Source organism: Ixodes scapularis, unplaced genomic scaffold (assembly GCF_016920785.2).
Source record: "Ixodes scapularis isolate PalLabHiFi unplaced genomic scaffold, ASM1692078v2 ptg000058l_1__unscaffolded, whole genome shotgun sequence".
Lineage (NCBI taxonomy): Eukaryota > Metazoa > Arthropoda > Arachnida > Ixodida > Ixodidae > Ixodes > Ixodes scapularis.
Window position 1 is genome coordinate 2,535,323 of NW_024609900.1, and position 25,077 is coordinate 2,560,399.

At 46.0% G+C, this 25,077-nt stretch overlaps 1 protein-coding gene across 1 annotated transcript in view; it reads left to right on the forward strand.

Annotated features, from left to right (window-relative positions):
* The first annotated feature begins 1,405 nt into the window (after positions 1–1,405).
* LOC8028221 (deubiquitinating protein VCPIP1) overlaps positions 1,406–25,077 on the forward strand; it is a 56,012-nt gene continuing 32,340 nt past the window's right edge. The window contains exons 1-7 of the mRNA XM_029971407.4: positions 1,406–1,751; positions 3,342–3,553; positions 5,175–5,408; positions 8,064–8,394; positions 9,013–9,255; positions 12,100–12,309; positions 22,412–22,499. Coding sequence (XP_029827267.4) covers positions 1,523–1,751; positions 3,342–3,553; positions 5,175–5,408; positions 8,064–8,394; positions 9,013–9,255; positions 12,100–12,309; positions 22,412–22,499 — 1,547 coding nt within the window. The 5' untranslated portion in view covers positions 1,406–1,522. The remainder of the gene's footprint in view (positions 1,752–3,341; positions 3,554–5,174; positions 5,409–8,063; positions 8,395–9,012; positions 9,256–12,099; positions 12,310–22,411; positions 22,500–25,077) is intronic.

Consider the following 25,077-nt stretch of genomic DNA (forward strand, 5'->3'; position numbering starts at 1 on the left):
ATGCATTTTTTTTTTCTATTCCCATGATATGTGAGTACCAATATTTAGGCTTAGCGCTGTTTGTGGATACGTAAAACTAAAAGGTTATGGTAGCGGTGTCTATGGTGTCTGGAACGTGTGTCCGACGGGTTTGTGTGCCGCGTTCAAAAACGTGGCCCCTCGATTTCTGCCTGGCGGCGTCGCAGAAGTGTCAGTTTGTTGCTGGCCACAGTCCTGGCGGTGTCGCAGCAACGGAGGTGGCCGTGGCAGAAACCCGTTCTGTCGCAGGTCGCTGTCCAGCTCTACAGTCCTCGGTAGCCGGGAGTTAGGACTCCGTAACTCACATTCGCTCGTGCTTTTTGCCGGTGCTTCTACTGCCAATTGCCAAGATCGCGACATCTGACAGCACGACACGCCGACTGTTGCGACATCATTTGTTGCCACCTTGGAACCGCTTTCGATGTCTGGGCGGGATGAGACGCCAATCGGACCGGTCGAGAACGTTCTAGGCACCATGGTGGAGCAGACAACCAACATTCCGAGATGATCGGTTGACAAGCTCCGCAGAAAAGCGTCGTTTGAAAACAGTTTTTTTTTTGTTGCCCGCACGGGAATAGGTACTGCGCCATAAGCATCGGCGCCTCCTCTTAGTAATGCAGCCAGGGGGGAAGCTTAAAAAAATTCAGCCGACTCTAAAATATACTTGTGCATTTTGACCTCCCCCTAAGCACCCCATGTCATGGGCATCCCTGCCACCCAGCCCCCCAGCCCTTGAAAAACAAAAAAGATTTCCGGCCAGGCTACTGCCTCCACAGACAACAAACGACACTCTTTTTCTGCAGACCTTTTGTTTATCATAAACTCTACTATAGGATCACTTTCCACCGCAGGCAATGTGCATTTAGCATTCACCACCGGTTACGCCGCTTCTGTCCATGGGGTGGGTTGACAGCATAGCGAGCGCCACCAAGGGGATGTACCACAAAAAGGTGCCAGGTGCTCTAGGAAGCTTGTCAACTGACTTTGTTCTACACGGTTAGATTGAGAAAATGAAACCCGGTTTTTCGGCTCGCATAAATGAACTACACATCGCAAAAGGTAAAACTTTGTGAATCTGGCACTAGCGGAGGTGATAAAATGCAAAAGTTTGTGCACATGAAGTCGCCTGGATCAAAAGATACAAGTGAAATCTCTACGAGCCGACATATATTCGTGAAACCGGAATTTGAGATTGTAAGTGCCTGTAGCATTTATTCGGTGAAAAAAAAAACTTCTCAGAAAGTCAATTTCGTTTTTTTTTCTTTCCATCTAGTCTTTTCGCTGACACAATTGCTACAAGCACCCACATTCCGAAATTTCAGTCTGACGAATATTGGGCGTCAGTTCAAAGAAATTTTGTTTTTCTTCGATTTCTTTCGATCCAGGTAACGTCGTGTGCTCCGTCCTTTGCATTTCATCACCATCTTTAGCAGACGACGGCGCAGACTTTCTCTCTGTAACTCTCCCCCTCCGTGCCTTGGGGAAGCAGCTGAACGGGGCCAAGATGGCGGCCCAGGGTCCTGGAGGGGGCCGGGAGCCGGCGCAGCCGCGAGTGCTGAGCGCCAGCTGCCCGGACGAGGCATGCCATTCCCGGCTCTTCTTCCCCTCGTACGACCTGAGCGTGGAGTGCCCCCAGTGCGGCCAGCGACACGACAGAGCGGCCCTGCGCAACGTCGAGGAGGTGTCCAACCCAGGCATCGCCTTCCACTCCCTCATCCGGAACATCCTCGTCGGTACGTGCGGACCCGACGCTTTCCCGCCAAAAGCCAAGCGGTTGTGGGTCCTTTTTGAAATTTGGTGCTGTTGGGTGGATCAAAAGGCAGTCTCAGTTTCGAAAAATGCGTGGCGATCGTGAAACTGTATTTCGGAGAGTGCCGTCCCTTTCGCACATCAGTGGCAGATACAATTTGGTTCTTCGATAACCTCGTGATTCCTTGTCGATTTGTTTCGGTTTTGGCGGTGGGGACGTAAGAGCCGACACGAAGCGGTAACCCGTAACCACGTTCGTTAAACTTCCGTCATCGAAAGGCTTCAGATACACACTCGTGCAAACAAACTTATTGGACCACTTTCTGAAACAAATGCTTATGCGGCCGTTTCATATCACAGACAAACTGCAGCCGACGCTACAAGCCATCCCAGCTAATCCAACACTGTAAATGTGTTGCGCGACTATGCAACCTGTACATCGCTGCACACCTTAGGAAGGTCATGGGACTCTCACGCGGCGGTAAATTGTCTCCGATACCTCGTCGCACCCGCTGCAGTTCACCGCAAGGTGAAACGGAGTATAATTTGTGCATTGCGTTGTACTGATGTCTCGAAAGTACAGGCCTCGTGTATCCTCTGCTCGCTGGTATGTCTTCAGTTTTTCCCTTCACCAGCCACAAGAAGGCCACCATTAGTTTGGGACAGATGCCATTCACCGTGGGGATCATTCTTGGGGCGCTGAGGGTGATCAAAACTGCTGTTGACTCACACCTCCGTTTCGTCCAATAGCGTCTCTTGGTTTTGCTCGTTGTTGGGGCGTGTCCCTCCACACTTCCGGCTTCACCCCTTGTGTTGTCATGTCACCTCGAGAAGCTTCCTACCTCCCTGCTATACTCTGAAATGATTGTAGAGATCGAAGTCGCCCGTCTGAATTTCAAAAAGGGTCTAGAGTCGCTGACGGAGTGGTGGGGAGGAGCTTCAGTTGGCCCCGCTTCCAGCGCGAGCTTCCTACCCTTGACCATGCTTCCACGTCTCGTGCACGTTGAGCACATGCACGAGGCCAAAGCACGGTGGAAGGCACGGAGCGCGTGCTGAAGGCCCGGCATTCAAAAGACACGCCCTGCGATTCTCACCGCGTCGGTGACAATAGCAGTCTTTTATCGAGGTTGTCGCATGGAAGTTTGGAGGGTTCGGAGGCAGGGCACACACGAAGGTAATTTGCAGAATCCTGGGACAATGTGGACGATTGGGCCTATTGTTGTGTCATTAACGGTACCAACGGCACGACGACACGGAGAGAGTAAAAGACGAAATAACGGTGCCGAATCGCGACTAAATTTTACCTGTGCCGACGACGAGCATGAATATATACTATGCGTGTCGCAACCTTCGCGAGTTTTCATTCCTCGACTTGTTTGCCGCAACGTGTGATGTAGTGTTTAGAGTCGACGTTGACGCGAATAAAGTCTAAGTTGTAAGTCGATGCCATCGTTTGTTGGTCTTTATTTTACTTAGTCCGTGACGTTGTGCCGTTTGTACTGCCGATTCTAAAACCTTTGAAGCATGTAGACCCGAGTTGCATCCGGAACCTCCGCTTTCATCTGGCGTCGCAGGCAACATAGTGCCCAAGCACGGGGAGGACACGGTGAAGGTGCGCGGCCTGTCCAACTACCACTGCAAGCTGGTGTCCCCGTTGCTCACGACCTACGGCATGGACAAGCGGTCGGGCAAGGCCCGGCCCCTGTCCGAGATGGGTGCGGGGCCTGCCTTCGACTGCGGCGTTCTGGCCGACCGGGCTTTTCGCATCGACCCCGAACTGGTTGAGGTGAGCACGGCGTTTTCTGTAAAATATTGCGTGGAGACTAAATTGGGTATATAGGTAGGTGGTGCGGTGCAATTTAGCGGAAAATGCATTTTCTTGATCTATAAGTCCCAAATATATATTATAAGTACTACTACTCATTAAATGTACACTTATATAGTTACACATATTCAAAGCTTCATATCAAGGCTGTTTGCAACCATGTTTTGAAAGACTTGCTGTTTTCTCGTTATTAATTGTTTCGTCGCATCAGTAAGTTTTTTTCCATCTTTTGTTCTAGAATTTTTATCGGCATACTTTTTTCAGGGTTTAAAGGGGCTAGGACAGAAACTTTAAACGGATAGATTATTCTTTAGATGAAATAATTGGCTACTTCCTAGTATATACACCCAGTTTCACGATTTTTAGAGCCCTAGTAATCGCAACGATCAATTTACGAATTTTTATCATTTTCATATTGCAACCAGGCAACACTGTTCAAGTTAGTCACACCACGGTGCGCATAAACCACATGATCATGAACACTCTCCCATTCTAAGCGCCCCCATGATCGCCCAAGCTCGCCTCGCCACAGTACGATCAAAACCACTCTCTCAACTCGACACCCCAGCGCTATTCTCGTTCTCGCCCCGGGCCCTTTGACCGTACATCCTGCATGCGCCTGCGAGATTGTCCTGGACAACGGCGACCACCGCGAATTCGTTCGTGACTTGCGGTCGCTTGAGCTGGTCGCCAATGGGTTGCACCCAAATGACCGGCTTCCAGCATCTCTCGATAACAATCACTTTCATCGCTGCTGCAACCAGTGTCGAAGGTTTAGACGAAGCAAGCGATGCCGTAGACATACTGTCACGGACCGCACGCTTGAAACGCGGAAGGTAAACGAGGAAGCTGAAGCTCGAGATGCCAAGGGAGCCAAGTCTGTGAGTGCATGCAAGGAAATGCTGCGCGGTTGGCTGGTGACATTGCCAGCCTGGCAGCCACTGCGGCCTTTTTGAATGGAATGGATCCGAGGGACCCGCATGTAAATAGATATATCCACGAAACTGTGACACCATTTTCAATACAAAGTTGGCAGGGTTACTATAGGAACATAAAATATGTCCTCTCAGTATAGTAATCTCATATTTTATTTTGGGCATGTCCTGACTCCTTTAATACCTCATAAATCAGAGAATGCAACGAGACAAACATTCCTGAAGTATAATAAATACAATATCTTTTAATTTGCAGACTAATGACTCATTTCTAATTATCAGCAGAAAATTTCAACTTGTAATAACTCTTTTTGTAACAATCCTAAAATTGTAAGAATGGTTTTGTTGCACTCTCTACTGGATTAAGATTAGGAACTTGCTGACATACTTTGTATTATATTGTTTTATGGGGTTATTGTAAAAAGGTTGGGCCAAAACATATGTGATTGAAGTGAGGTTCTTTTAAAATCTTTAACAGGTAGGAAAACATTAAGCTTATGTTTGTGCTTAGCACAAATTTTTATAATGCACGTAAATTAATATTATATTAAATTAGTTTAGAAATGTCAAAATAACGTTTGAGACTGGGGTCTCCCCTTTAAAAACTCCCGGAGCTGCCCCTTAACTGCCTGACGGAACATCTCCAGGTGGCGGGGTATGGCCGGGACGTGTCGGGGTCCCTGTCGTACCTGCGGGGCACCCTGGCCCTGGTGCGTGCCCACAATGACGGCGAGGACCGGCTGCTGCCTGTGCATGTGGACGGGGACGGCCACTGCCTGGTGCATGCCGTCTCCCGGGCCCTGGTTGGGCGCGAGCTCTTCTGGCACCCGCTGCGCTGCAACCTGAAGCGCCACCTTGAGGAGCACCTGGCCAAGTACAAGGTGCGGCCTGTCTCCTCTATTCCTCTCTAAAGGCTGGTTCACACACTTGCCTTAAAACCGAATGCTTTGAAACCTCTTAACGTTTTTTGGGATGAGAGAACACGCTGGCGCCATCTATGCGATGATCCTGGAACTGCATTTTACTAGAGCAAAAGTTCTGCAGAATTCCCGAGGTCAAACGTGCATAGTACCTATCAGAAATGGTTGTTTCTAACGTTGACCGGAGCTTTTTGAGCCAAGCAAGAAAGGATCATGCGCGAAAGAAATAGAATATATTTGGGACTGCCAAGTCTCCACTGCTACCCAATAGATGGCAGCAGTGTATCCTCTTGACGCAAGAGATTTTCAAGCGCCGTTCACACTCTTGCGACCGAGTAAGACCGAGAAAGACCAGGCCGGTTTTTAAGCCTTTTGCGACTTCTTAGGACCGGATGTGCTGCTGCGAAGCTGGTCCTAAGAGATCGCAAGAGGCTTAAAAACCAGTCTGGTCTCTCTCGGTCTTACTCGGTTGCAAGAGTGTGAACGGGCCTTAAGATGTTGCAAGTGTGTGAACACGGTCCCTTAAGGTTAGTTCATGCACTTGTGCTTTAAAGGCTTGATCAAGCACTTGTGCTTAATGGCTAATTCACATTCTGTAAAAAAACCAAACATGCACTAGATTTCCTTTTTAGGAGGAAATGTTTAGTTTTGTGTGGGCAATTATTGGGTGAATATAATATATCTAGGCAATGCTTTGCCTGTGATTCATATCTCTGCAGACCCCCTCCCCGTCAAGCTTGACCTATATATCAGCTTCTGCTTAGAAATCATTAAAAGTAGCATTCACAATCGCGATTCCTCAAATCACAAAGACAACGCTGCACGGGACTCTATAAACTGCGGCACTTGCGTCTTGAGTAATAGATGCTCTCCATATCGTCGAAACTCTTGTCAGTTCCCGTGACGGCGATGACATCGCAGTGCAATTGCTGCCCGACTGCGAGGATCGCATCGTGCCGCACTTCTTTAAAAAAAAGCGCAGGCAGACGAGACGGAGAATCTTTGGAATGAAAGCTTGTTCATCTGTTACCATAACTAGCACGTCATTGTTGTTTGCCAGTTTCGTGTCGATTTCATGACAACAAACTTTTTAGTATGTGTCGAGAGTTAATTTGTATTATAATTAGGCTTTTGGTGTTTGTAGTTCTTTCGTCGTGAAATCCAGAGGGTAATTTTTGGAGTCAAGTTTTCACTGAAATTTCGGGGTTTATCCAAGTCGCATTTTTTTAGATTCCCAATTCTCCGAAATTTGGAGTTAAATTTTTCTGTGTTCCCAATTTCTTTAAAATTTTTCTGTGTTCCCAATTTCTTTAAAATTTAGAAATAACATAAATAAGGTCCAGACATAAACATACCCTCAATTCATGCAAACTCGGCTGTATCGAATGTTATTTCTGCGGCAGAATTTGTCATTGGTTCCCTCGCCATTGGCAATAATACTGGCAATCCCACCACAAATTTTGAGAGGAAGTGTTGCCTTAGGAACATTCGATATTGTGAAAAGATTTATGGCAAATTGCTAAGCAATTGTGCTGCATACGGGAAATATTCTAGCATCACAAATGTTTAGCGTTGCTTTGAGTTTCCAGGTACCAGACACCTACGTTAATCAGGAAGTTTAATGCATACCATGTGTGCACTTAATAGTTGTTCATAGAATAAGCGATACTACCGCTAATCAGGCTGTTAAGCCTGACAATCTTCCAGCGCTTTCCATACTCTCGAGCTCTTCTTCCTTGGTGTGCATGTGGGGTCAAGCTCCTCGCCTCCTCCTCTGGTCATACAACCTCCCTGTTGACCAATCGGCACCGAGCACCTCACTTTTCTCCCTTCCATCAACCAATCAATGTCGAGCCTCGCGGCCACACTTTTATCCAGGCTTCACCTATGAGATTCACGAAATGCTGAACACCTAGCCAAATACTGTTTCATGTTAATAACTCCTGGACGTAGTTACTGGGAAGCATGAAGCTTCGACTGCCCTTCATTGAAACCTACGGGCTCATAACTTTCAGTGTCATGAAAAGTGCTACCTCTCCTTCTAAGAAGCACGAATATTGTGGTCCATAGTGGAAACCTAATTAATGACTTTATCGTGACACAGAGATACCATGACCCGTTGTCCTTTTAGCCCTTCAAGGTCCTGATCGAACCTTGACGAGCTAAAAGGTAAATCCTTTCTGTCGGTAGTCCACGATCTCAAAGGAAACTGATCTCGTGCTCTTACTAAATTTATTTGTAGAACACTGTCTTTTTTACTTTTCATTTGGCCGTCGTGGCATAGAAACTTGGAGCTTTTCGATTACCATGAAATACCGAGCATCCGCCCTCTCAACAATAAGCGCCACCCCTCAATTTTGTAACATTCAAAAAATACACGAAGGACATATCTTTACTTATTTTTGACCTAAGGAGCACCCATCCTCCAGTTTTAGACGATTATCTCAAAACTTTGATTTGTGCTCAGTGTTTTACGGTAAGTCACTACTAACAAAAATATTACCAGCAAGTTTTTTTGTTTTTTTTTAGATTCGTTTGAAAACATTCAGCATTAATTATAGCGCACGCAGGGTTCAGAGAGGGTAGTACGAGATGGGTTTCCTCCACCGCACGCAGGAGCTGCTGAAGGACTTTGTGGACGAGAAGGAGTGGGCGTCCATCATCGCCGAGTGCGACCCGGAGTTCCTGCCCCCCGAAGGGGAGCTGCTGGGCCTGCGCAACATCCACGTGTTCAGCCTGGCCAACGTGCTGCGGAGGCCCATCATCCTGCTCGACTCGCTGGCGGGCATGCAGAGCCTGGGCGACTACGCCGCCCTCTTCCTGCCCAGCCTGGTGGCCCCGGAGCGGTGTAGGGGGGGCCCCCTCAACCGCAGGAACCCCCCCCTCTGCCTCTCGTGGAGCTCCTCGGGACGCAACCACTACATACCCCTCGTCGGGGTGCGCCTGGGTGAGAGGCTCCCCCTTGCAGTCTCTGACTGGGCGACAGATGTCCCTCAAGGACCTTTGTATCGCTCCGCCAGCCAATCACTTCCGTTTGTTTTTTTGTCGATGGAGGTTCCTACTTCCATGACTTCCTCGAAGTCGCTGATGTCACGGCTCGAGGAGCTGCTGTAAGGCTCACTTCAGATGGGTCACCTCTCCCAGCAATTTTGGTGTTGCTGGCAAGTTGTTCCCTAGCTTTCCTTATGACGACACAAATTGCTCCTCACCATCACCGGACACCCGCTGGGGATGGTGACGACTAAAAAGACTTGGTCCTGGGTTGAAATGGATCGTTTTTGTCAATTAGCCGTTTTGGAAAGATGAGTATTCGCAATGCCATTTAAGTCCAACAGTACTATAAGTGAATATCTACCAGAGATTGCGCATGGATTTGATATCGCAAATACTACAAAACCCACCTTTCAGTTCAAGGCCGGAAGTGTCTGAGGTATATTTGCACACTTGTGCCTCCACGTTTCAACTCGCGTGAGGAAGAGCAAATACTCGGACGTGACACTCCAAAGGATAAGCGCCGAGGCGACCGAGATGTCGTCATTATTTAGTGGCTCTTCTCTGATTGCAGGGGATAAGCTCCCACAGCTGCCCCGCTCCCTCCTGCCCAAGGCATGGGGCGTGCCCCAGAGCCTGGTGGACGTGTACATGGAGTTTGACGCCAACGGCTGCTGCATTGTTGGGGGCGACTACCACCTCTCGGAGAGCTACATCCTGCGCCTCACGGCGGCCATGGACGACGTCTTCTACGACAAGTACGGCCTGCACCCAACCCTGGTGGCCGACGTGCACCACTATGTCTACAAGCGCACCGGTAACCGAGCCCACATTCTCGACACTCTGCATGTTTCATGAGAGATTGATGTGATGGGGCTGCCGTCGTACTCGCGAAACTCTCACTCCCATTTTTAAAACCCTTAATTGATTTGAGATTGAAGTCAGACTTGAGAAACTCGCACTCGCATCTTCAAGGCTTGCATAATGTTTTTGTGGAATTGATGCGAGTTCCGTTAAACTCGCAAAACCCGCTCGTGTGTTTGAAACGCGCATTAGTTCACTCGAGATTAACCCAAGATCTGTCAAAACCCGAGATCTGTTTTTCAAAACTCTCATAATTTGATGCAAGACTAAAATGAGTCCTGTCTCACATAACTCACACTTTTGTTTTCAAAACTCGTATCACTTGATCCGTGTTCGGTGCAAGTTTCCTTAACTCGGGAAACTTATGCTCGCATTTTCAGAACTAGGGTTTTGCGAGTATTTGAACTTTCGAATAATAGACTATTCGATGTTCGGTTTGAAATGAACCGCGATATTCATACTTTTCGAAGTGTTGATTGTAGCAAAAAAGCCCCATTGAGTGCGCTTCTTATGGAGCACCTGTCCACTGTGGAGAAGCAATACCCGCAAAGCTCGTGGGCTCCACGAGTATTGCTTCTCCACAGCGCGCAGGTGCTCGGCGAGGAGCGCACTCAACTGGGCTAGCCCGCCGCGATTATGCAAGAGTATGGACTGGGCAGCAATGTCTTGACAACCTGCAATTATCATCCATAACTGATTTTTTTTTTTCCAAATTTGGAATTTAAGAAAATATTTGCATACAGCAAGCAGATTTATAAATCCCCTCGGTTAGGATAGCTGCAACAAATCTGTCACTTACATGCCTGAGTTAATAAACATAGTTCTATTAAAATTAAGTGAGCTTAGAAGTCGAAAATTTAGCTGAACTTGTGAAGATTGTTCCGAACCTTAACGAGTTCAGCTGAATTTTCGTTTAATTTTTGTAGTGAATGGCTTGAAGAAACTACTTGATTCGAATATATTCTGCCAAAACCACTATTCGCTTTGAATTCGTCTCAAACTCGAAATCCACCATTCGCACGTGCCTATTCAGAACTCGTAATCTTTTTGTGAGATTGCGCTAAGTTCCATCATGCTCGCAAAACTCTCATGTTCCGAAATTTGAATCATTCGATGCAAGATTAACGCTTGCATTTTCTGAACCCACATAACGTTTTTGTGAGATATACATGATTTTCGCCGACCTCGCGGAACTCGCACGTTTTCAAACCTTGCACCTTTCCACGCGAGATTAATGCAAATTTATTCAGACTCCCAAAACTTGCTCTCACATTTTAAAGACTCGGATAATTCGATGCAGGGTCAATGTGAGTTTGATGTTTGATGCGCGTTTCAGGTTCACAAAACTCATGCTCACATTTTCAAGACTGTCATCATTTGACACGAGATGGAACTCGCCCGCAAGAATATGTGTACAGTCGACTTCCGTTACTTCGTCCCCGACGGGACATGCAAAATCGGTTTGAATTGTCCGAAACTCGAATTAAAAGATAAGGCAGGAAAACAGCCAAAGCCGCTCTCACATTTATTGAAAGTAGTTAGTTATACTTTGTTGCTGTCTATGCCTGAAATGCACATCAAACTGAGTGCTCCAGAAGGCGTCGATTCCGATAGCCTCCTCCTCCTCGCTTCCATCTCCTGCGTCCATCCTACGGCCAGTCACGTCAGCTACAATGTCATCATCCGTAAGCAGTCCGGAGTCTTAGCTGCTGTTGTCCACATTCACAAAGTGTTGAAAGAAGACGCCACGCGGGGCAGTGAGCAAACCCGTCTCGTGGAAGACAGCTCCACCATGATGGCACCACATGCGTCGACGGCACCCGCGTCAGCGATGCGGTGGCGATGCAGTAAATCACCCTTGCCAGCATCCAGAAGAATGGCTGTCTTTATACCGATGGACAGCGAGGTACGATTCCCTGCGTGGTGCAGTCGGCTGGTGCTGCGTGCACCAAGTTTAGTGAGTTATTTAAGAGCTCTAGTAATTCCAATAACCAATTTACGATTATTGATTACTTTTGTCCAGCGACCAGGCAACACTGCTCAAGTTAGTCACACTATGGTGCCCATAAATCATGCGATCGTCATATTCAGTTGAACGCTGTCATTCTAGGCGCATCCATGCTCGCGCTACTCGGCTACTCCAACATACTATACTCTCGCTCTCGTCCCCTTGCCCTTTGACCTTCCACTCTGCATGCACGTGCAAGATTGTCGCGGACAATGGCGAGTTTGTCCGCGACAATCTCGTCGCCGGAGCTGGTTGCGAGCCGGTCAAAGTCAAAATGACCAGTTTCCAGCATCTTCCATAACAATCTCTCTCATCGTTGCCGCGATCACTGTCAAACACTCCAACGAGGTGAGCTATGCCGTAGACGTCGTCATCTCAAAACCATGCGTTCCAAACGCGCAAGTTAAACGTGGGTGCCAAAACGCGAGACGCCAAGAGAGCCAAGTCTGCAAGCGCAAAACAAGAAGACGCCGTGCAGTGGGCGAACGACGTCGTTGCCTGGCGAGCATGGCAGCATTTTCGTACGGGGTGCATCCAAGGGTCCTGCACTTAAATCGATTCATCCGCGAAACTATCGTGCCATTTTCGAAACTGATACAGCAGAAATATAGGAACATGCAATGGTCCTAGTGGTATAGTTACCTCATATTTTATTTATGCCGCTTTCTAACCCCTTCGAGGCGCCCTGCGTAGCCGACGAAAGAATGGCCGTAAGACGCCCACCAAGGCGTTCGGGGGGGGGCTGGCAGCGGCGTCGACTCCGTGCAAATCTTGCGTCTCTCTGCGCAGGCGTCGTGGGCGTGCGACCTTCGCTCGTGGTGAGTGCGACGCAGAGGGCGCTGCAGGAGCGGCGCCTGTACCGCTGCCTCACGTGCAACGGCGTGTGCGAGCACCACGTGGCTCCGGAGTGGTTCCGGCCAGGGGGCCTGCTCTACACGGGGGCCATCCGCAATCACGGGGGACTCCTGCCAGACAAGCTGTACTCCTTCCGGAAGCACGGTAAGGACGCACCTCTCCGACGGGTCTCCCAAACTCGCTCGGGACGGATGGAACCGCCCACGGCCTCAGTCGCACTGCTTACGCGTTGTACGAAAGACGCTGCTCTGGCTGCGGACGGGAGGATAGAGTTATATGCGGACATGCCTAAAGCACGTTCGATGCACGTTTGCTTTGTTTGCGTGTATGCTTTGAACGGGTTTGCAGACTGTCTTTTTTTGCGACGTATTGGCAGTGTGACCGTGGCTTAGGTACTCCAACTCGACATTTCTCGCCTGGAGCAACGGTTCATCGGCCGTTTGTGGGCACGTTAAGTGTCGGCGAAGCTTGCCCCACGAAGCTTCGTCGTGTCAACATTTTGGAAATATAGTTACGGCGAAATACCCCTTGAACAGACACCGGTTGGACTGACTATTCGGATAAACGTTTGTGAAATTCCCCGGCACAACCTTATTGTGTCCAATGTATTCGGCCGAGTTTAAGAGGGCGCGGTACCTCTATTTATTCGTCCGTTTCAGCCACCAGATGGCGCGCGGCTCGAAACGTGGTTTAACGCGCAACTTCTAGATGGCGCCAGTATCGAGGTGTGAAAAGGCCCGCGTTATCCGCTGCGTGAAATAGATCCCGAAATGTGCCGTGTTCTCCCGGCGGAGGAAGTTTCCCTCGTGCGCGCTTGGTATGTACGCGCGGTGGCCGAGTCCGGCCTCTGCGCTGTGTGATGCAGTGGGTGGCGCTCGTTTCTGTTCGGAGGTAGGAATAAAAATGCCGGTCCCCTTTTTTACGACGCTCGTTTCTATAGCTTGTTTTTCTTTTCTTTTTTTTTTATCTCAAGTGACCTACAGTACCGCCTGTTCGAAATCGTCCTTTGCGGTGAGCGATTGAGAGTCAGGTTAGCATTTTATTTGGGTCAGTACTACACGTTCAATGGAGACCTCGGGCGGCGATGTAAATATGCATTGCTCCCCAAAGTGTGTCCAAGGTGCGCAATGACAATTGGAAAGGGTATTGAAGGCGCGCGACCGTCGGTTGGTAAAATACGTGCGTTAGATTCACTTATTCAGTCTGATCATTTTTGCCAACGTCTTTTATCTGTTTCGACAAATGACATGGTCAAGTCTATTGATAACCCTAGCTAGATTGGACGTACGGAGTGTCCGGGCTTTAAATAAATTTGCTTCGTTTATGTGAATGAATAACTGTTTTCTCTTTTCCGTGCTCCGTTCTATGCAAAAATCGCTGAGATTTTATGGTAGCTCAGTGTGGTGGCGTTTTGTACGCTGACTCGCTATTGCATTCGCTGTGCACAATATGTGTTCAGATGGAATGTGCCAAATCGTATTTCCGATCGATATGATAGATTTACTTTGCTACAGTGTTAATTATATTTTCCTGATTTAAACTGGTTCGCCCCTGATCTGAGCCTAAGTTCAAATGCGAAGGTGCAGACAGACTTAGCGTTGTAACAGCCGTAATGTGCAGAAAGAAATTAGTACCATGAAAGAAAAACAAAAGGTGGCTCAGTGTTATAGAAGTAATGAGTGTGCAAAGAATGCCATCGTACGTGTGTTCTTTTTTTTTTTTTTTAACTCTCCGCATTGCTGGGAAACGCTCAAGGTACCAGCAAAGACAGCGAGCTGGCGTGAAATTTCCATCGAGCAGAAAACGAGTGTCATTTTTATTTCATCATGCGCTTTCATTTTGATATGGCTCAAAATGGGCGCGAAATAGTAAGAGGTAAGGCAACAAAATTTAGATGTTAGGTCTGGAGCACCGCCATACTCAGCCGTGTTGGGGGCATCTCTCGCGAGTCAATACGGCAAAGGTATTGCGCGTCGAACTGTACGTGAGAGTTATCCATTTCAGCGAAACCTTGATTTCGCAAAACTATTGTGGCTCGAGTCGTGGCTTCCAGTACTTGGAAGCCACGAGCGAGAAATAAATGACAGTTGATTTTGAAGGACAATCGCGACGTGGAAACCCATAAAAGAGAGTTCCAATAAGACGAGAGCTTCCCCTTCTCTTCAAGTGCGTGGGTTACGCTCTCAATCCTGCACCTGTGGTAACACTGCAGGCTCCTAAAATCGCTTTGAAAACGTTCCTCATCGCAACAACTTTTTTTTTTTTTTTTGTCGAGGCGCTATTTCATTTTTTTTTCTTTTTGTCTACCTTGATACCCCATCAGCGCAAAAACTACCATAAACAAAAAAAAAAAAAAAAAAAAAATAGTGGGCATACAACGACAACGCACCCACTGGGACCCGAGTCAAGGCAAGAACAACTAACTACTAAAAGGGGAAAAAAAATTATGTTCGCATACACAGACAGTACGCCTCCATCGAAAGAAATGAATCATGCGCTTGTTCTGCCAGTCTCGTTGTGCATCTGTCAAAAGCCACAAAGGAGGAAGACAATCAGCGCCTACACCACTCCCCTCCCCCCCCCTTCCTCACCACCACCACCACCCCTAAAAAGAAAAAAGGAAGGTTTCTAAGGCGCGCGCGCGGTCGCCCAAGCGATGACCTTGGAAGGGTATGCGATTGTAGCACGTTTGTCCCCCAGTTGTGCCCCTGTCTCAAATGCCACGGTCCGTTTCTCCCAAGTGCCCGTCTTATCTTCCCGAGTATCAACTCCGCAGTGATTCTGAATCATTCCGATGCTTTCCAACGTCGCAAAACTGTTAGACGAATATTTGCACAGAAGTATACACTGTTCGCAGAACTATTTACGGCGCTAAAATTCAAAAGCGCCGTGTTGGATTCGGGAACTCGTGTAGGTTTAGCTCATTGTTGGAACATTCTTATTCGCTCGATGAACTCCACAAAACGTGTAAATATTAGAATGAACTTTCCAGAGAACGATAGTTGTTGTCGGGGTTCCAGGCGACCGGACAGGTCACAATTATTGGCTGATTAAAAATTTTATTTCATAATCACAATCGTATCATCAAGGGCACGCCATTTCCTCATCACTTCTTCTACGAAAAGAGTTGCTGTATTCGTAGCACACACAGACGGAAACGGTTGAGACTGTGCCCAAATAATATCTTCTTTTGGCAGGTACTGCGCAGCGATTACACACAATGCCTCTAACATAAACATGCTGCTCCACATGTCTATTCACAAGATGCAATACATCGTTCTCCCAACTTTGTTGAAATGGGCATGAAAGCGCATAACCGTCACTTTTTTTAAGTTCTACTTAGAGGTGAAGTGTTTACCGTAAAAAGTCGTTAATTATTTATTTTTTTTCCGTTCCACTACAAAGCTCGATTCACTTAAATTTTTGTTTTTATATCGTCTCTACAGCGCTTTTACGTCGGTACTTTCGTGTTAGAGGACATCACATAATGTGCGGGAAAAAAAAAAAAACGGTAGGATCGATGTTGCATAGCCTTTTTTTTGTGGACATCAAGAAAAAAAAAAGATACTAGTTGTCTTCACTTCGCACTGCATGTTTTAGCACGGAAGTTCCTATTTGGTTATGATGTTTTTACTTTCTTAAAAATTGTATACAGTAATTTAAATTACCGAATTACAAAAACGTCGAAATTGTATAATTGCTTTTCGTTGGGACGACAGCGACACTCGTGTTCCCTCGTGGTTTTCGCCAGCATTTCTACGATGAATTGCCAGGATCGCGAGATGCAACAGCGTGACACTCCGTCTTCTGTGACGTCATTTGTTGCACTTTGGAACCACTTTTGATGTATGGCCAGCATACGACGCTAAACACACCAGTTGGAGACGCGCTGCAGGCGCCATAGTACTGCTCCTAAAAGTAGCTGTCACGTGCTTTGCTCCGCGACTGTGATTCCCTCACAGCAGCTCTGACTGAGGGTTGCCAAATTAGGGTGAAACGGAGTATAGACCTTTTCACCCTCCGCCGCATGGGCGCTGCCATCTTGGAATCACGTGGTGCGGCCGCCATTAGGTCGCTTCAGCTTGTTGCTCCGCTCTCCCGTCCGCGCCTTGGCGAATGCGTTGAATTCGTGTTTTTCGTCGCGTTTCACCGCGTCTCTTGCCTTACTCCGTAAAGTGTCGTCCGATACTTATACTTACCATGCAATTGCATTACAAAATTATGCGCGCCACTTTTGTAGTTGATTTCGTAACACGTTTTGAATATTTTTTTACCGTCGGCGTGCGGGGTACGTGTGAAAAGGTTTTATAGGAACAGGAATCAGCGTTAGCACTTGCACACATTGAATACATATATGACTCGAAGAGAGCCTCGAGGGTTCAAATGCCAATAACTTATAAGAACTGTGGTTTGGTTACTAATAAGGGCGGAACATTTGCAATAGGAAGCCCAATGTTATTATATATATGAGTGCGCATTGGTGTCAAGGAAGAAAACAAAAACACTCAGCGTAATTAGCCACGTGTTTTTCCTGAATACATGGTGTTTTGTAGTTCCAACAGATCGAAAACAGTTTCTTTTGATTACACTAGGGAACTAGTGAACAAGGCGCGGGAACAAACATTTAGTTTGAATTATTTTTATGCTAGAAATAATGGTACCTTAACATTAGGTAACTTGTTTGTTCGCAATATCACGCCTATATCCGTTTTATGTTCTTAATCGCGTGTGTGATATAAGCATTCGCTTTATCGGTTTATTTATGAATTCCACAGAATTGTATATCGTGCTTGATCCCATGTCCATAGTCTTTCAATTGCTTAAGTCATTTTTTAATATAACCATGCAGTTTCAATTAATTTATTTCAACACAAATATTTGGACTCCCCGCGTAAGAAACTGTCACAGGCAGCTTGATAGTGCCTATGATTCATAAAATGTGGCGCCAAAAAGAATCCTTCTGCATTCAAATCACCCGAGTGCAGCCGGTTGTCGACCTCGAATAGGGAGTTACTTTCGGTACATGGCAACGTCAAAATGTGCAAAGCGTATCCCTTGGAATCAGTGAACAGCTTTCTACACAGGTCCATTGGGTGGTGCCTGGCGTTCGACTTGAGCCAAACTTATCAGAGATCATTTCTTTTGCGCTCTTCAATTTCATTCGGCAAATTTTACGGAACATGGGTATCAGACTTTATTTGAAGTCTGGCATTCACTTATCTTACCATTGTCATACCTTGAGAACGGTGTAAGCAAATGTCCATATAACAAAATGTTTATTTCATGAGGCCAATATTTTGAAATGCTGTAAATGAGTACTTTAGTTAAAGAAATTTTCTAGTCAGCCTAGGCTGGTCTATCAAAATATTTCTCGAGCGCTTAATTTCTTTAAATAAAACAGGCCAATACAATATCACTTTTCTATATTATCTACGTGATTATATTAAACTTTTCTAGTCATTATAAAAGACGTTTCCAGTCTCGAAGTTAGAAAAGGTTGGTGTACGGAAACCAAACATCGAACAGTAAACTTCTCAGTTCATTTGTTCTTGGTGATTCAGCAGATTGTTAATCATGTTGTCGACCTGATTTTTCACTAAGTACTCATGCAACATAGTCTGTTGCAATATAAGATGACCAGTTCAATATATGACTTGAGCGCGAGCTATCTACTTCTGCACCGCTCGGTGCACGCACAGCCAAAGCACGGCGGCGGGCAACGAGCGCACGCTGCAGGCGGAGCTTGTCCTTCTCTTTATTTTTTTCTTCTTGAAATTAGTGTACGCGGGTACGGCCGTGGACAATGGTAATCCTCCCTGTGCATCAGCGCAGTCACTTAACCGCCAAACCTGACCGAAATTAATGATGGACGGAATCAGACGCATATAGTGTTAGTAAAAAAATATCGCAATTTAGGCTCGAAACCACTTCGTGGTTTGCCAAGAGGCTCAATACTATTGTTTCATTCGCTGTGTGCTACTAGAAAGATTCATATCGCAAAATTAATCGAAAGTGGCATGAAACAGCATCACAACCGCGTATACGTTGAAACCGAAACCAACCAAATTGAAGCAACCTCATGGCGCCGAGTGCGTCAGCGCCCTCTACCCGCCGGTCAGGCAACTACTGAAATGAAAAGGTCTATAGACAAGACAGACCGGAAACGAGCTACCAGCATACGATAGTCAAACTCCAACAAAAAGGATTAGTTTCTTCCCAAGCTGGACGACATTTACCGGGCATCTTTAGAGCCGCGAAGCTCAAAATCACGCGTACTCATACGATTTTTTTTTCTCTCGTGTTTGTGATTTTTATGATGTCCTGCAAGCAAGAAAAAAATATATATGGTGAAGTCACTCCGAGGGGGTACCGATAACTGCGAGCCACGAACATGAAGGATTCGCTAACATCCGTCAGGAGCGTGAACGGTAAATCGTCACGCAAACATATTCTCACAAGCTGCAAATATTTATTTGGCTTAGCAAGTAGAATACTAGTATACTAACGACATGTGATTATTGTACACAAGATACCATTTCTCGGTTCTTCAAAACCATTTCCCTAGTCAGAACGGTCGCGCTACGGGCCGCGGCTAGCCGTGCCCTCGATACACTACGGAGCTGCGTTGTGTCGTCTGCTACTGTACCGCCAACAGGAGAGCGATAGCTCTGTGTGCTCCACAGATGCGTGTTGCGGTATAACTCTGTACGCCTGTCCTAGAGGAACACAAAAAGATAGGCTCTGTGACCCTCTCCTAAGCTAACAAAAACAAACAGAAGTATACTCGTTTGGACTGAAAGGTTTACAAAATAGTGACCAGACATTGGAAAAGCATATGTCACAGAACTTGGTTTATGAAGTGGCATCATTGTTTCGAGCAAGAAATCACCTGCTCACCACTGGGACGATGAAATCGTCACTATTTATTGCGTCAGGTATATTTGCGCTCATGAAGAAAAATCTGAACACATCCTTCTCCCAAAGTCCTATGTCGAATAATAAACACTTTTTTAAACATCTATGCACAAATAACTCATTTTTTTCTACACTTGTATATACACGTTAATTAAACGACGTCAAACCGCATTTTTGATTAGATCTTGATGTCTACACCAACTACATTCATATTTTATAGGGCTTTATTGAACGATAACTTCAACTATAGTTAATGGAACACGATGGCTCGATCTCAACAAAAACCTCAACGTGCGAAGCTTCCACAGACGGTCGCTTGAAAGTATTCTCAATGTGAGACTTCAGAAGCTTTCGCTTGCCATAGGGAGCTTGCTTTCGATACAGCACTGCACGGGCCCGGAAAGCGCGGAGCGCGCTGCTGTGGGGAGAGGTTGACTTACAAGATGACGTGTTACGTGGTCACGTAAGATGGCGTCATTTCGTGCAGCGTGATCACGTAAGACGACGTCATTTCGTGTAACGAGATCATGTAAGATGACGTGTTTGTGTCACGTGATCACGTAAGATGACGTCAGTTTGTGTGAACTGACGTCATCTTACGACAACGCCAACAACATGAGTGCCGTCCGGAACCATTGACCTTAGAAACGCGCCTCTTCGCTTGAAGAGCTGATATGCGTTGATTGTTATTTGTTTCTTTTGCCTACTACAGACCATTCAAAAACTCGCCTTCTGGGTGCCACCAACTTCGTCTACTGGGCTGTGAAGCGCGTTCGAGCGTGCGCAATACCTCTCTAGGCCGAAAGATTGTACACTGAGCATGCATTCACAGCTCAATGACTTAGGCATTTTTCGTCAGGATAGATGCTCCCACGAGAAGAGCGTAATGGATATCTGAATAGAATTGGAAATTTGAAACGTTCTTGTCCAATCGCATTTTTCTTTGGTTATCAACGCTTTGTAGCGTCATCACAAGGCGTTCAACTCGTAATACACTGGTGATTAAAAAATAAGCACCAAAAAACATGCACCGATTTTCGCTCAAAAATAAACACCGGAAAAAACATACCGTAATCATTACCCATGTCACCTTTTTGGGTGATATGTGAATTTCCAGAAGAACAGCGAGTTATCACCCTCCCCTAGGAATACCCTGACTACAGAGCAGGCGACCCGTTTTTCCCCGCGTTAGATTGCGATGACCACGAACCGTACGCAGGTCACAGGACGTCCGTGAAAAATAAAAAGGAGGCAAACAACGATCTACTCTGTGCACGCTTCATCCCCGATTTCCACGACCCCAAGGCCGAAGGACGTTTGTGTGAAGGATAACAATAAAATAAAACTTTGCGTCAAAAAAAAAAAGAAAAAAAAAGCCCGTTTTTAAAAGCAAAAAAAAAGTAGAAACAAGCACAACGCGTTGACGGACCGCGAGGTTGTGGAACACCTCGCGGTCCGCTTGCCACAGGACGGTTGTCTTCGACCCATAGCTCCAAGGTGAATTTGCCACTTGCGAAAACACGGAGACCTACCCAGCGAGAACCAGGAAAGCAAGAGACGCACACTGACGCCTCGGCGTGCAGAATGAAACAGGATACGGGCGCGGAATACGGCCGCGGAAGAACACCTCGCACAGTGCCGATCCGGCCGATCTCCGAACGGACGATTTCGCATTTCGTGGACAGCGAGCGCCACCGCACGGGAGAGAGAGGTACCTTAAAAACGACGAAAACAAGCACCGACACCTTGGTTCTTTATATTTGCTGTAGTTACGGAACAAATCGACTTACATGAATAATTTGAATATTATTCGATTCCGTAATAAATTTAGAAGACATTAAGCGCAATACTTCTTATGTTTGAATTTAGATAATTTTGTAAATTCGCTCCGAACGCAAAAGGGCCGAATTAGCCGATTTTGACCATTTTCATGATTTTTTAAAGAGTATAATTAAATTTATGATGAAACATTTGTTGCGCTTAGTGTCTCGATAATGACTTAGTGTCTTTAAAGCCGAAATTTTCAAGAAGATCCGCGCAGCCGTTATTATGTGAGAATTTTTTTAATTTGGTGAAAAACCTCATGTATTCTCTATGGGGCTCTGAGGTGCGCCCCCTCTTAAGCGAACCTTTATCTCGAGGTCTTTTGAAGTTTGTTAAGGGGGTACTTTACTGTGTATTGTGCTTTGTTTGTCACCTGTCAGCTTGAAGTTGAATCCGAAGCAATTTGTATGTGTAATCGACGGCTGCAGAAAATCTTTGAGACTTAGGGTTTTTCGCTCGGCACGGCCGTGCTAGTAGCCGATCCGGCGTTTCCTCGGTACAACTCACAAGAGGGATGTGCTCCAAGGTTTTGTTTTGTAGCTGTGCTCGGTGGCTGGATTCCTGCAGTTCTGCTAGTTTGATCTCGCGTGGAGTTTAAAATTTGGTATGTGCGCAGCACACACCTCACAGTTTGTCACCGACGCGCTTATTGGACTTCTCCATGATGTGGAGGAGCATCCAAGTTAGCTCAATGAACTCAGAAATGTTTTCTCAATCTTATATAGGTTGACATTCTTTGGTCACGATTGTAGATCGTTACCGTATTTTCGGTAATGGCACCAAAGAAAAAAGTTGACCTGCATTTGAATAAATGTGGTACTCCTTCACGCCCGTGAAAGTCCACGTCATGGTGGAGAAAGAGGGCGGTGTCTGAATGCCTAGGCATGAAATGAGTGTTTGCAGCCCCCAAAAGCATCATCAGTTGTTTGATTTTCGCGGATCATACATTTCCTCTTAATTCAGGTCCCCTGAAAACATTGATATTTTTCTCTCTTGGATCACACAGTTTGTTGTTTCAACCAAAAGCCTAAATCTCTCAGGATGTCGTTGAACTCTTATATCGGTGTGCATTGGACTGCTCGATTTTTCCGGGGCAGTCATGCCTTCAGTATGCAGGCTTTCACATCATAGGGTAAATGTATATTATGTTGTGGGATGTCCTCAGTAAAGGACTTTTGCTGAGTTGTGCCACGGAGTAGATTTTGTAATAGGGCCCTTTTTACTGCTTTGTTTTATAATGTGGGTTGTGCTAAGTGCTTACACTCCGTTCACCCTTCAGCTGACAGACGAGCGCATAGCTTCCACTGCACTGTCAGCTTAGGGGTGAATGGAGTATAGTTGAAGGCACAAATTGAGCTAAATCTTGCTTGAGAAAACTTTTCACGACTCAAGTGGTACCACTGTTAGACTCTCAAATAATTCTAAAATCGGATGTTTCTATATAAGGTAGGCCGTAACGAGCGGATATGCACGATGGCTTGGCCTCTGATGCTCTGGCACCTTGCAGGTGTGACGTGCTGGTACAGTCAAGACAAGGACGAGCTCATACCAGTGCTCTCCAAGAACACCCTGGAAAGGTGTACCTGGTGTCAGAGGTGGGACTTCCTTTTGCACCGTCGTTCTTGTTATAGCGGCAGCCATTATTGGTGAGGTTTCGCAGCAGATCCTGTGCCATGTAAATCGTGACAGGACGTCACATGTCACGTGACATCATGGGGTCACATGAACACATGACAAGGTGTCTGGGTGGCACATGACATCATGTGCAATTGTGACATGGCATCCGTATTTTCCAAACAATAGTCTGCAACAAATGTATAGTCTCCAGAACGCAACAAATCTATAATCTGCAAAAAAAATTTTGGCCGAGAAAAAAGATTTTTTTTTTTTTGGATAGTCCACACCTAGCGCATAGTCCACACCTGGTGAATAGTTTGAATGCAAGATTTCTCATGCACAGCATATTTAGAAAAATACCTTCTTTATTAACGTACAAAGAAATGGGTATCGTGCAATAATGACCATTAACATAATCTGTCGAGTCTCGTAACGAACAATCTTGAAAAAGCAAATCCTCGTATAGCTGCATAAAATTTTAACTCTCAAACATGTACAGTCTGCAGGCTGTAGACCATAAAATATTAGTCTGTGCGCACCAGAGGGGGCCACATCTCCAATGTCGACGGAATTCATTTGCAAAACACTAAGGAACCGGCAATTTTTTTATTTGTTTTTGCCCAACCAAGAAATTTTAAATGGGTGTTCCTTCCACTTGGCAGGATGAGATGTGAAGATCACGTAAATACAAACAGGCAATGCTGAAAGAAAAAAAAAAAAAAAAGACCACTAAATCTTTGAAGCCAATTTCAATTCTGTCATATCTCCATTTGTGATGCAGCGTAAGTTTTCTCTAGTGTTTTGCTTTGATCTGGAGAACTTCGTTGTAACTTTTCTCTGTGATAGTTTGCCTTATTAGATGTAGGGACTCCCTGAGCAAACGTTGGACTGGTGGGCAGTGTTTCCTTAGGAGTCTGTCTTTCGCCGGTGGGGGAATTTATATGTATTTTGTTTCTCCTGTTAGAAACCGAACAATCAATTGGCAGTTCACCTTCACAAGGTATTTTAAGAGTAGTTGTAATGCAAGTTCACTATTTGAGAGCAGGATTTACTCGTTCAAGTGCGATAATGTTTGTAACCTAATTACCCTTCGTTCCAGCTTAGTTGACTGTAACTGTGTATCATATTTTCCGGATTGTAGTCTGCAAAGATTTTTTTTATATTGTCTGCAATCGGTGCCAGTGGCGTCACGAGGGTCAGCGGCACTCGGGGCGGTAGCCTGCCGCAACACCCCCCCCCCCCCCCCCCCCTCCCTCCGTCGCTCTCGCGTGACCCGCCGCGACTCCGCCCCTCCCACTCTCGTAGCTCGCCGCGACACCTTCCTGATTGCGGTCCACTGTGAACGGTCACAGTGGACCGCAATCACAGCGGTCCACTGTGACCGTTGTGATTGCAGGCCCAACTCTGAAAAGTGCAGCCCCATCTTTTGTGACACCTGTGTCATGGGCCATTACAAAACAAAAACGGCAAGAGAAATTCATGAAGCCTTCCTGATTAGGTCCCACCACGACAATACTTGTATAACCGCTCCCTCTTTGTCCTTGACTGATAAAGAATTCTACTATTTGAAGAACCAATGACGCTGGCATTTGAGGGGGGTGTGTTTTTAGACCATATCTTTGGTGTTTTGCCAAGTGTGCCTGCTTTTATATTTTATATTTTTTTTAAATTCTGTCATCCAAATAAACAATTCAGTTAAGGGAGGAGGTGGGGAATAAATATGAACTTTCTTATTTCTAGAGATATCTGAACGAAATTTACAGGGTGTGTTTATAGCACAGACATAAGAGTAACTGCAAAGTTTCATGGAGCTGTGCATATTATTTCTCAAGTTACAAATATTTATCAAAATCGTCCATATGCATTCCTTATCCCAGGTCTGGAGAATTTGAAAAAGGTAGTAGCGGCGTAAAATTTGTTATGATTACCCCTGGATACATTCCTCAGGGCATAACAGAGCCCTTTTATTAAATTTCTTTGTTGAAAAATTTTAACGCAACTTTGAATTTTTGTGTAGTCATGAAACCCACATTCACCAAATTTAATTTTTTTATTATAAATTTTTAGCGCAGTTTTCTAAAAAAAGGGCTCTGTTATGCCCTCACAAAGTTATTAGAGAACAGAATAAAAAAGACAGCACAAAAATCCATTCATCAGTTCCTGAGATATCGCTGGGACAAGCAGCCACGACAGTGAAAAAATCCATTCTGAGAAAACAGCACTTGAAAGTTGCACCCAGATTTTCAGCTTTAGAATGACCCTGCAGAATAGTCAGAAGTGTTCTTGTGCACTTTCTTCTTGTTCCGCCTTTCCAAATTCTCTTGATGTCGTTTGCTGGCCTTGTGCAGACGTAGGGCATCTTTCCCGGCAGCTCGTTGGAGGGCTAGATGGGTCGGCTGAAGTCCCACTGCAACCGATATTTCTGCAGTTGCCTTGTAGCAGCCGGCGTTGAACCTAAACACCGCTTCATGCAGTGCAATTTGCTGGCATAGCTCCAAGTTCGGCTTGAGCAATATCACAATGTCTAGCTTCTGCTTCGATCTCCTCACGTGTCAG